Source organism: Lactuca saligna, chromosome 7 (genome assembly GCF_052625555.1).
Source record: "Lactuca saligna cultivar CGN05327 chromosome 7, ASM5262555v1, whole genome shotgun sequence".
Classification (NCBI taxonomy): Eukaryota; Viridiplantae; Streptophyta; class Magnoliopsida; order Asterales; family Asteraceae; genus Lactuca; species Lactuca saligna.
In genome coordinates this window covers 66,411,595-66,423,942 of record NC_136423.1, presented here as the reverse complement: position 1 = coordinate 66,423,942, position 12,348 = coordinate 66,411,595, and the positions used below count along the sequence as shown (strand labels likewise).

Genomic DNA, 12,348 nt, shown 5'->3' with positions numbered 1-12,348 from the left:
ATCATATCCTTACACTGGTATAAAAAACCATAAATGTCATTATTGTAGAAAAAGAAATTTTAAATGAAGATTTAAAAAAAAAAAATGAAGAAATTGAACTGATATGAGATTTAATTAAGGGCCATAAATGTCAATCTTGTAAGAAGGAGCGGTTAGAAAGCAAAGTGAGAGAAAAGCCAGGGTTATTACGAGCATACATACATACATACTATACACCACCACTATAGTAGAGTGCAGTTTCGTTCTGGTTGCCCTTGCAAACAAACAAACACCTCATTTTATACTAACTTTTAATCTCTCTCTCTCTCTCTCTCTCTCTCTCTCATATGATCAACCATGTTTACACTTCGTCACTCCAGGTATGCAAAGATACTATTTTCTCACTCGCTGCTCCATGTACATGCCCCTTGATTCTTACTCTTTTCAATTTGGTACAAGTTCTTAGGGCTTTTGATTTCAATTCGAGAATGATGGTACATTATCTTTTTCGTTTGGTAAATCTAGTGTTTTTTGCGTACTTGGATTTCAATGTAGAAGAATACCCAATTGCCAAAACTCGATTTTGAAACTCAATTTGGCTGTACCTTTTGATTATTTGAAAATGGTGTATCTTGCTGTATATGTGCTTGTGTTTTTGCACAACAACTCCGATCTCCACATTAGGTAGCCTTACAATTTGGGGTACCTGATTTGGGATCCAAAAAATGTTACAGATTGCATTTAAATATAGAAAATATATCTTCCTGTTTTAATTGATTCTGATTTCATACTACTCATTATAGTTTTACTCCAAATTGGATCTTGATTTGTGTTAGATTCACCTAATTCGATGAAGATATCGTTTTTCCAGCGCAAACGTGCTAACAAAATCACAAGTTTTCTGATCTCATATCATTTCCATTTTTATTAAAATCTTCATTATTAAGACTCATATCTATTTATAACCTTGATTTTGTAATATGATTCTATTAATAAAGCGTAAACCCAAAATCGTAATGTAGTGCTTCGTATGCTTCTTCAATTGCATATAATGTGATATATTGTTTTGCAGGTTTAATTAACATTTAACACCCTCTCCACACTCAAATCCCAATCCGCTTCTTTCCCCCCAAATCTCCACCAATGAGTTCCCGATTCCCGTCGCATCAACTGAACAATGGGTTATACGTATCAGGGCGGCCGGAGCCACCAAAAGAAAAAGCGCCGCCAATGTCCTCCACCGCCGTCCCCTACACCGGCGGTGACATCAAAAAATCCGGCGAACTGGGAAAGATGTTTGATGTCGACCATGCCAGTTCCAGGCCAAGAAAATCCGGCCATCTAACCAATCCTCCATTAAGAACAGGATCCATGGGTGGTGGTGGTGGTGGTGGCGGAAACACCAACAGAATGAGTTCATTATCCGGAAATGTCCCCGGAGCATCATTAAAAAAAACAAGTTCCGGCCCCTTAAACAAACACGGAGAACCAATAAGAAAATCATCCGGGCCACAGGGCGGAGGGTTGACCGGGTTGACTTCTGCCTCCAGACAAAATTCCGGTCCTCTCCCTCCGGTTCTCCCTGCCACCGGGCTGTTGACTTCCGGGCCGATTTTGTCTGGCCCGCTTAACTCATCGGGTGGGCCCCGGAAGTCATCGGGCCCATTGGATGTTTCAGGGTCGATTAAGTCAAGGAGCACATCAATGGTTAAGAATCAAGCTGTTACTCATTTGAGCCAGGATGATGGACATTCATTCTTTAGGAGTTTTCCAAAATTGGTTTTTTGGTCAATTGTTTTGCTGTTTGTGATGGGTTTTATTGCTGCAGTTTTTATACTTGCAGCTGTTGGTAATCCGATTCTTTTGGTGGTTGTTGTTGTTCTTTTTGCTATTGTGAGTTTGGGTTTTGCATGGAATGCTTGTTTTGGTAGAAAAGCTGTTATTAAGTTTATTTCTGAGTATCCGGATGCTGAGCTTAGAACTGCAAAAGATGGACAGTTTGTCAAGGTTTCTGGGGTATGTCTCTCTCTCTCTCTCTCTCACACACACACACATAATTATCTATGTATGCATGTGTTACATAACACATGCATATGCATACATGATGCATACACTCTACATTTGTTTGTGCTTTTAACATGTATATGAAGATTATAGTTGTATGTGGACATGTGTGTTATTTTGGTATGTTTTTACAAGTATAATGTCCTAATATAGGAAATTTGAAAGTACAGTGCTATAATTGGGTAGATTTTCCGAAGTTCAATGCTTAATAAGAAAATAAATTGAAAGTACAATGTCGTAATAAAAAAAATGAAAGGGATGCTATAATACACGAATAAATGAAAATATATTGTTGTTTTTCATGTTTAGCTGTTTATCAACTACACACATATGTTCAACATTTGTTGTTAGTTTTGTAATTTTCGCTTCTGGAGAACTTATGATGCCAATGCTTTCAACAACATGCATACGCAGATTTATTTGTCTTATTTTGGTATGTTTACTTTACGTATCATACTTTATTAATGTATGATATCCATCCATGCCTGCCTTATGTTGAAAAAAATATTGGTAATTTAACTTCTATAAATAGACTTCAATGATGTAAGTTGTAAGCTTATAATTTCATATATGTAATTTGTGTGCATGATATGCGAATTCCTTTACTGTAGTATGTTCATATTTCTAGTCTTCTAAATACCATAAATTTAAGGTGATCAAAAATTAGGTAATTTTTAATACTAAATAAGTTCAACCTAATTGTTTTCGTCATGAAGAATACACTAAATATGGCAAACTAATCATGATTCTTTTCCAATAAATTTTGCTAAATGTATTCTTGTTATGGCACTAAATACGGTGATAGGGTTCGAACAACATACATATTTGTTTTGCTTAGATTTCCAATTTAGCATACATTTCATCATTCCTACATGGCTCGATTAAATATAGTATCTTCGTTTTTTTTTATATTTATATATTCTTGAAATGCATTTTGACACCAACATAAATATGCTTTTTTGTGATTAAGAAAATCTTGATTTGTTGAAGGTTGTTACATGTGGGAATGTTCCTTTGGAGTCCTCATTTCAAAGGGTTCCTAGATGTGTTTATACATCCACAAGTTTATATGAATACCGAGGCTGGGATTCAAAAGCTGCCAACTCCACACATCGTCGCTTCACATGGGGTCTCCGATCCATGGAGGTTAGTTAGTAAGGGCAAAATAGTCATTTTAATGTTTTCTTAAAATCAGAATACTTAAAATGCAATAGCTCAATAGCTAAATTTAATCTCTATAGAACATGGTTAAGTAGCTAAAATAAGCATATAGCTGTTTTTCCATAGTGTAAAAAATTTTGATTTTAATCTTTTGTGAATATATATGCAGAGGCATGTGGTGGATTTTTATATATCTGATTTCCAATCTGGGTTAAGGGCGTTAGTGAAGACTGGTTATGGGGCCCGCGTGACTCCATATGTGGAGGAATCTGCTGTTATTGATATCGATCAATCCAACAAAGATATGTCCCCACAATTCATAAGATGGTTGGCTGAAAGAAACCTCTCAAGTGATGATCGTGTAATGCGACTCAAAGAAGGGTATGAAACCCTAATCTCTACTTTATGTAACCTTCAATTTATTTATTTCATTACGTTTTTTTTATACGATGTCAGAGATTAGGTGGGTAACATGTCAAATTGAGTGAATTCTTAGGGTAGGTCAAAAGGGTCACTTAGGTAGGGTTGACCTGCCAACACTTTTTTTTTTGTCTATCTTTTATATTTTATTAGGGTTTTAGTATGATGCGTGAGTTGGGTAAAAGGTCAAAATGATTAGTTTCTTAAATCTTATGTCATGTCAAAAGGGGTCAGTTGGGTAGGTTGACCTGCCAACGCTTTCTTTGTCCATTTTTTTTTATTTCATTAATAATTAAATATCAAATATGATAATTCAAACTATTTGTTAAAGTACTGATCGAAATCAATTTCATTATTCCTTTTTTATCAAAAGACCAAAATTGCTAAATCAATTTCATGTAACATAGGTACATTAAAGAAGGAAGCAGTGTGAGTGTGATGGGAGTTGTCCAAAGAAACGATAATGTATTAATGATAGTGCCTCCACCCGATCCAATTCCAACTGGATGCCTATGGAATAGATGCATGCTTCCTTCAAGCCTAGATGGGGTCATTTTGAGATGTGAAGACTCCTCAAATCATGATGTGATTCCTGTGTAAGTCGACTTTGAGCTAAAGATGATAGGTGTATAGTCTGGTTTTTGTTTCACTTTCACTTCACCCCATGATCTTGTTTGGGAGTGTGTTTTGTTAATGGTGTTGTGTGATTATGGAGCTTTTGGGGGAAACTTGATACTTGAAGGAGTTTTACAATTTTCTTGGTATTTTTTTTCATGAGAAATGTTTGAAGAATTTGAGATTTTGATGGTATTATATGGTTCACATTTGTTATGCCATGTTATTTTTTGTTTGCATGAGCAAGAAAAAGGTTTTGGGCGAGAATTTTGATTTTAATGTGGATTGGTCGATTGGATTGCTTGTGGGCATCCGCTTTGTTTTTTACATAAAAGATTTATTAATGATATGTCTTGAATTTTTAAGTGTAAATGTTTTTTTTTTTTTTAATAATTCAGGAAGAACCATCTAATTGAGAAAATTGAGAAAATCAAGGAAATAAGGTTATAAAAAAAACTTATATTTTGTGTTTTTTTTGGATTAAACTTCAAATTTATTTTTTGTCTGAAATAACCATGTATATGTATATATATATATATTTTTTTTAATCTGACCATTTTAGTCATTTTTTTTCAAAAATATTGTAAAATATGAGGGTTTTTTTGAGAAAAACTGAAAGAGTTGAGGGTTTGTTTGGAAGCATATAGAAAATTAAAAGTTTTTTTCGAAAAAAAAATACAAAGATGAGGGGTGTTTTGGAAAATTGAAAAAAAATACAACGTTTTTTTTTTTTTTTTTTTCAGATCAAAAATAAATTTGAGATTTAATCCGAAAAAAATACAATAAAAAATCACTTTTGAGATTAACCATTAAGTCATGTAATACTAATTTTTGTTAATTTCTGCTCTTTTTTCTTAAACTACTTCTGTAAGTTTATTTATTTAAATAATGGTTAATCAATACACCACTTACAAAAAACAGAACAATATTATTTTTTTTATGCACCCTTCATATCTTGGGAGTTGTCATCAACTATTGTTTCCTTTATGGAATTTGGTTGGCAATTAACCGAATTCTCGTGTCTCCTGGAGGTTTCTTTTTGTCGTTGTTTTCTAGTCATTGTTACTTTGTTAGTTCACCCTTTATACAAAAGAAGTTGACAGTGGATTAACAACGGAGTGATAACTTAGATTATATAAAAACATAATGAGACGTTCATTACAATGACCAAGGGTGTGTTTGGGATTATTTTTTAAAAGCTGAGGGTATGTTTGGGATTATTTTTTAAACTTAAAAGTGTTTTTTATAAAAGGGTTTTTTGTAAGATAAATTTTTCTAAAAAAAGTTTTTAAAATGTGTTTGTTTTGACTTTTAACGTTTTTAAGTGAAAAGATTTCATGACTTATCAAATGTTATTTTTTTGTTATTGGCAAAAGGTTGTTTTAAAGAAAGTATTCTAAAAAATAATTTTAAAATGCAAAATAAATGGAAAAATCTAAAAATTCTTTTTTTAAATATTATTTTCGAAATTTGAATTAACTAAAAAAAAATCCGATTTTTTTTTAAAAATACGTGAAATATTCTAAATACAATATTACACTGTACATATTCTAAAAATAATTTTAAAATGCAAAATAAATGGAAAAATCAAAAAATTCTTTTTTTAAATATTATTCTCGAAACTTGAATTAACTAAAAAAATTAAAAAAATAATAAAAAAAATAAAAAAATGCGTCTCATGGTCTCACAAAATTAGGCCGTCTCACATGAACCTAACCCTATATATGCCTAGGTTATTCTATTCAAAGTAATTATTATGTTATTATATGCATAACTGTAGGCCAATCAATTTTAAGAAAGTCATTAACATATATTATTGAATTAAATGTAATTGAAAAATATCATCTAATTTAATTATATGGGTATTTTAGTCAATTAATATAGATTTAATAAAGGAAAATTGCATATTTTAAGGGATCATAGATTCTATTAATTTTAAAAATCCGATTTTACGAATTATAACTATTTTAATTCGGACATTCTGACAGAATATGTTTATTTATTTAATTATTTACTCAAAAATAAAAATATTATTGAACAATAAATAATAAAAATATTCTTGAACCTATTTCTTGATCGTGACTTTAAGAACTTGTAGAATAACAAATTCTTGAACAATCAATTGAAGAATAAAAATAAAAAATACATTATTTCTTATAGAATACGAGTAATAATTGTTAAGAATTACAACGACTAATACATTCTAAAAGAATAATGTGGTCCGTTTCAATTTTGTGGTCCGTTCTTCAAGCATCAACTTCTGTGATTCCAACAGAATTGGACTTCATTATTCTATTCCAACAGAATTGGAATACGTGATTGGAATCTCACCAATATCATTCATTGAATCATCTACATAAACATACTTGATACCTTTTCAGGATTCAACATTGTCAAGATCTTGTACTATCCACATAAATGAAGTGTTAAAAAAAAGAACATAAATTGAAATATGAATCAGACCATTTGAATCAATCCCTTTGTTGCATTAATCAGACCATTTGAAAGAAACACATATGATCTCCATATCACTCAAAACCCCAAAATTCCACTTGAATTTGAATTATAAAACTGAGTTATCGATTCCTGTAACAAACAAAAACGGAAGGAAAAAACCCTAAGTGAAATTAACTCGAACAAAGCTTCATGTTACTTCATTATATCAAAAATCGAATCTAACCAAACATCGATTCACTCGAACTTTCTCATCATTAACATATGGTCACAGTTTCCTAAGGTTTTGAAATCGTTGCATAATCAAATTGATCTTCGCATTTGCCATTATTTAATATTACAACAATCAATTAGTCATTATCAGGACCGTATTTCCTCAACAAATAAACTATAGTGAAATGAAACACATGCATGTTGATAGATAGATTACATCAACAACGACAATTAAGAGGAAGAAAAGTAAATCGAGATTTAAAATTACGATTGATGTTAAGGTAATAAAAGGATACAAATAAGATAGAGATACCGGAAGTACAGAAGCACCAGAGGATGAAGAAGCACAACATAACGACAAAAGGAGTGAGATGAATTCGTTTGTATTTAACTACTGATCTCATGCTCCATATCTGACTCTCTCTCCGGCCAATGGTGGAAGCAGGATTGTAGATAGGAAGCTCGCTGGTGATATCCGTCGCAGACATCGACCTCTTCCGCCATGATCGCCCCCTGGATCGGTGCTGTCCGGATGCTTCTTTCCTCTGCACCTCCTTGCGATTTCCCAACTATCACAGAAGCTCCGTCGACATGCCCTCTTCCTTCGTTTCTGTCTAGGGATTTAAAGCTGTAAATGTAAACGATTTTGCCTAAAATAAAGAGTTTATGATTTGAATAATTAATTACCAAAATTAATAAAAAGCTAAGATTACAATTTTAGCCATATCCAGGTTTTTAAAATGATCGGTCCATATTATTGTATATAATAACACAATAAATGTATGTATATTATTTATTTAAAAATGTGTATGTGTAATATTTTTTATAACTGCATGTATAATATTTATTTATAAGTTTATTATAAATATAATCTATATAAGTTGAAATAATAGTATATACTAGGAATATATTTTTTGTAGGTAAAAAATAAAATAAAAGATAGAGTATGATTGGAAACGAAACACTATTTACCTTGAAAGGAAAAAATAAATATACGTTGGAGTAAAGGGCTATACTAGCACCTAAATCAAAAACAATTTTTAACTCGAAGGGCTATAGTTGTTTCGAGTGAACGGTTCTCAAATCTCAACTCGCAACTGATTGTTTGATGAACGTGAGAAAAAAAAATATATATCCCTTGGCGTCTTTACGAATTCTTCGAGTCGTTAAACATTTACAACAGATGCCAATATCGAAACATTTTCAAGTCGTTAAAACCTCTGTATTGAAAAACCCTAACCAAAACATACAACAATGGCTTCTAACGTACATTCTCGGAATGTAACCGCTGCCGGAACCTCCGAAACCGAGATTCCCCTCATTGCCACCGTAGAAACCGAGCGGACGGTGGGAGCGGAAGTAAAAGAGGAGAAGCCAGTAGCTGATCATCCAACGGTTACGGAGGTAGCTCCGGCTGCAGAAACGACGATTCCTAAGAAGAAACGACCTGGATACTGTGTGTTTCGGGTTATAGTGCCTGTGCATAAAGTTGAGAGTATTATAGGACGGAATGGAGATCTAATCAAGAAGATGTGCGAAGAGACTAAAGCTAATATTCGTATACTGAAAGGCCCCGTTTCTGACCCTAACCGCATTGTAAGTTGTTCCTTTTGAGATTTCTGGTTCTTTTTGTTTTTGGATAAACAAGTTAGTTTACAATTTACCTAACATTTTTAGGTAGAAATATCTGGCAAGGAAGATATAGAGGCACCTTTATCACCTGCAATGGATGCTGTGATAAGATTATTTAAGCTTGTTAATGGATTCACAGAGAATGAGAATAATGGTGTATCCTCCATTCCATTTTGCTCAATTCGACTATTGTTAACTTCAATGCAAGCCACGAGTTTGCTTGAGAAGCAAGGATCTCTTTTAAAGAGAATACAGGAGAACACGGGTTGTTATATTCGCATTTTATCTTGTGGTATAGATTCTATTCTAAATGTAATGATTATCTATTTATATGTCTATAGGATTTTTTATTTTTTTTCACATAACACACAATTTCTATGCTGTCTTTAAAGTTTAAAACAACAAAAACCAAATCCCACTGGAATACGGTTAGGGGAGGTTAGATTTGTATCTCCACCCAAAGGTAAAGAGACTGCTTCTATAGATAAAATTAGAATTTTATCATCATCATCATCATCATCATTTGTGACAACTCAGCGATTGAATCTAGGGGTGTAAACGAGCCGAGCCGAGCCCGAGCCTGACAAAGCTCGAGCTCGGCTCGTTTAATTTGAGGAAACTCGAGCTCGAGCTCGAGCTCGATTCGAGCCTTAAAATGAAGCTCGAGCTCGGCTCATGAACAATTTATTGGGCTCGCGAGCCTAATCGAGCCTAAACGAGCCTCTATGTGTGTGTGTGTGTGTGTATATATATATATATATGTGTGTGTGTGTGTGTGTGTATATATATATATATAGAGAGAGAGAGAGGCTCGTTTAAGCTCGTTTAGGCTCGCGAGCCCATTAATTGAAGCTCGGCTCGAGCTCATTTAATAAACGAGCCTCATATTTAGGCTCGAGCTCGGCTCAGGCTCGTTTAATTCGATCTCGAGTTGAGCTTTTAACGAGTCGATCCCGAATAGCTCACGAGTAGCTCGGCTCACTTACACCCCTAATTGAATCTGATAAGCTGATTCTTTGATAATAGCATGTATGAGTTATTTTGACATGTCTGATATATATGCTTCAACTTTTTAGAAGCATCTCCTTTTCAATATATGTTTATTTGCAATATTTTCTCTTTTTGTTTTTACGGTTTTTTTATTGGTTTCAAATACTTACTATTTCCACTTTTTTTTCTGCCAGATGAAGTATCAAAATTATCCACCAATTCAGATGATAGAGTTGTCAATTTAAAGGGAGAAGGTCTCAAGGTTCTGGAAGCTTTAGAAGCTGTTCTCAAACACCTATGCATGTTTTTGCTTGATCATACCATTCTTCCTCTCTATGAGAAGACTGTAAGTTGTTCACATTTTGAGCAGTTTATTTTGGGCCAAATGCAAGAAGTAGCAACATACTTTCATTTATTGTTTTAAATGGTTGCATTGAGGAATATAATAATTACTCGAGTATTCGGCTATTTGCTCTATAAGATTCTTTTTGTATTTTTATTAATGTTTATAAAATATTCTTGTAGTTTTCCTCCTGAATATTTCTAAAGCTTCCTGAATACTTTTATTTTACAAAATAGTTATTGAAGTACTCCTTTGTAAATTGATGTGATTAATCAAAACAATTCATTTTTTTTTTTAAATTTTAATGTTCACAAGTTAAGACCGAGCCAAGTAGTCTTAAACACGCGTTGCAGTAAGAAGCGCCGCCGAATTGTTGCTGCTGAAGCACCACAGGCAGAAGGGACGGTGTGTAGCTCTTTGGTTAAAGTACCACCAGAGTTGCCTCAAGTACAACCCACAACTGCATTTGTGACAGTAGAGACTAAAGCTGAGGTACCACCAGAATTGCCTCAAGTACAACCTGCAACTGCATCTGTGTCAATAGATACTAAAAGGAGGATGTTGGTTTTTGAAGAAGAAATATTGGGAGTCTTGAAGATGATAGCCCATAAGATTAACAACAAACCAGAATCACCTCCAAAACCAACATTTGAAGATTGTGAAAAGAAGTTGAATGAGCTTGGGTGGGCGAAAGATGATCCGTTATACCTAGTTGCACTCACGATTTTTTGTGACAAAAAAGAGAAATATAGGGAATGTTGGATGAAATTAAACCCGGAGAGGTGTGCTAATTGGGTTAGAATTATTGGACGTAGTAAAAGATTCACTTAATTGAATTAGTTTATGTTATGGTTTAAATGTGAATATGAATCAGTGTAGAGTTAACATCTATTTGTTTTGGTTTGTGAAGCTTTGATAAATAACCATTTCGCACTCTTATTCTATATTATTATTATTATTATTATTGCTATTAATATCAACTTTGTCTACTGCAAGTCTCCAAGGTCCATCATTGCCAAGAGACTGAAAATAGGAGTAAACCGCCAAACTGCCATGTGAGTTTTGGTGCTGGAGCTGGCTAGGGAGAGGGAGATTGAAGAGGTCGGGGACATGGGAAAGAGGCATTCTGACTAACACTAACCTTAGACGAGATATGATACATATTGAAAGGAATAAGGCAAACATTTTTTTAGTACTTCTATATTTATATATTCAACTTCAAGCAATTAACTAGAATTAAAGCAAAAACCTTACTTTACAAGGCGCATGGCATCCAAGCATTCCAAATTTCCAATTAACATCAGATTTCAAAGCTCGATGTTTTTAGGAAAACAAATTTAAAACTATACTATCAAAAATAATATTGTTACAAATAAGATTGTCATAAAAATACACCGAATTGTGTTGCTTCCACAACACCCAAATTGTATTCAAAATAATCACCTCAACCCGCCTCTTCTCAATACTCAACCATATGGAGTCATCCACCCAAGAAAGTCATTCGACTATAGAATTCAACACATGGAATACGACATCACACCAACGCTCTACACGTCACCACACATTCATCAAAACTTAACAATGAAAGAATTGATGAAAAGTAGTCTCCACCCCCATATTGCAAATTGAACACACCAAGGAATTTAATTCAATGCCTTTTTTGACAAGTTAAAACAAGTTGGAAGCCTATAAAGGATCAACCGACAAATAAATATGTTTACCTTTTTTGGGACTATTTTACACCATCTTACTATTAACATCAACAAGAGAAACATCATCAATATGTTTCCTTGTTGAGTTAGCTGTGAAGCACCCAAGTATATGGGTCTAGATTTGATGATACTTCAATGCCATGCAACACCGCCAACAACCCCCCAAAGTTGCTCCTTTTCATGGCTTAGCTCCCTGAATTTCCCTCCTCCAAGCCCATTTCCAATGACCCCCTTGAACCCGATCTATACAACCAATCAAAACTTCCAACAAACGTAAGATATTATTGATTATGTGTTGAACAAACATTCACATTAGACTTGAACTTAGAATTAACTCCACTTTATGATTGACTTTGTTGGATCAACAATGAACGAAGATGCACATGTTAGTCATATGTGTCCCGCCTGTTAGTTGACAGTCACTCCATTTTATTATTATTATCACACGCTCCCTTAGAATAGGATACCATTATGTTTTCATGAAATTATATTTTTGTGAATGTCAATAACATTCAACCGAAAAACATACAGTTGTAAGAGTTATCTAAATAAAACGTAAGATAATGTTGATTATGTATTTGACTAACATTCACGTTAGACTTGGACTTAGAATTCACTCTACTTTATGATTATGAATTTGTTGGATCAACAATGAACGAAGATGCACATGTTACGCGTATGTGTCCCACCTGTTAGCGGGTAATCACTCAAGTTTTTATTATCAGACGTTCCCTTGGGATGGGATACAATTATGTTTTCGTGTAC

General features: G+C 33.6%; 2 protein-coding genes and 1 long non-coding RNA gene across 4 annotated transcripts; 2 read left to right on the top strand and 1 right to left on the bottom strand.

Annotated features, from left to right (window-relative positions):
• Positions 1 to 221: 221 nt before the first annotated feature.
• Positions 222 to 4,455, top strand: LOC145005050 (protein SHOU4-like). Of its 2 annotated transcripts, none has more exons than XM_078964096.1 (5): positions 222 to 359; positions 1,052 to 1,995; positions 3,034 to 3,189; positions 3,374 to 3,585; positions 4,032 to 4,455. In XM_078964096.1, exons 2-5 carry the CDS (start codon positions 1,123 to 1,125, stop codon positions 4,222 to 4,224), a joined length of 1,434 nt encoding a protein of 477 aa, XP_078820222.1. In that variant the 5' UTR covers positions 222 to 359; positions 1,052 to 1,122; the 3' UTR covers positions 4,225 to 4,455. The 2 variants fall into 2 exon arrangements, with proteins under 2 accessions (XP_078820222.1, XP_078820223.1); XM_078964097.1 differs by lacking the exon at positions 222 to 359 and adding an exon at positions 364 to 473.
• Positions 4,456 to 7,153: 2,698 nt separating this feature from the next.
• Positions 7,154 to 7,966, bottom strand: LOC145003835 (uncharacterized). Its single transcript, XR_013662172.1, has 2 exons — positions 7,879 to 7,966; positions 7,154 to 7,534 (listed from the first exon to the last, which is right to left on the bottom strand). It is a non-coding gene; the product is annotated as an uncharacterized LOC145003835 (long non-coding RNA).
• A 194-nt stretch (positions 7,967 to 8,160) lies between these two features.
• Positions 8,161 to 10,815, top strand: LOC145003834 (RNA-binding KH domain-containing protein PEPPER-like). Its single transcript, XM_078962744.1, has 4 exons — positions 8,161 to 8,502; positions 8,584 to 8,830; positions 9,723 to 9,874; positions 10,187 to 10,815. The coding sequence occupies exons 1-4, from the start codon at positions 8,161 to 8,163 to the stop codon at positions 10,700 to 10,702; spliced, it is 1,257 nt and encodes a 418-aa protein (XP_078818870.1). The 3' UTR covers positions 10,703 to 10,815.
• The last annotated feature ends 1,533 nt before the right edge of the window (positions 10,816 to 12,348 follow it).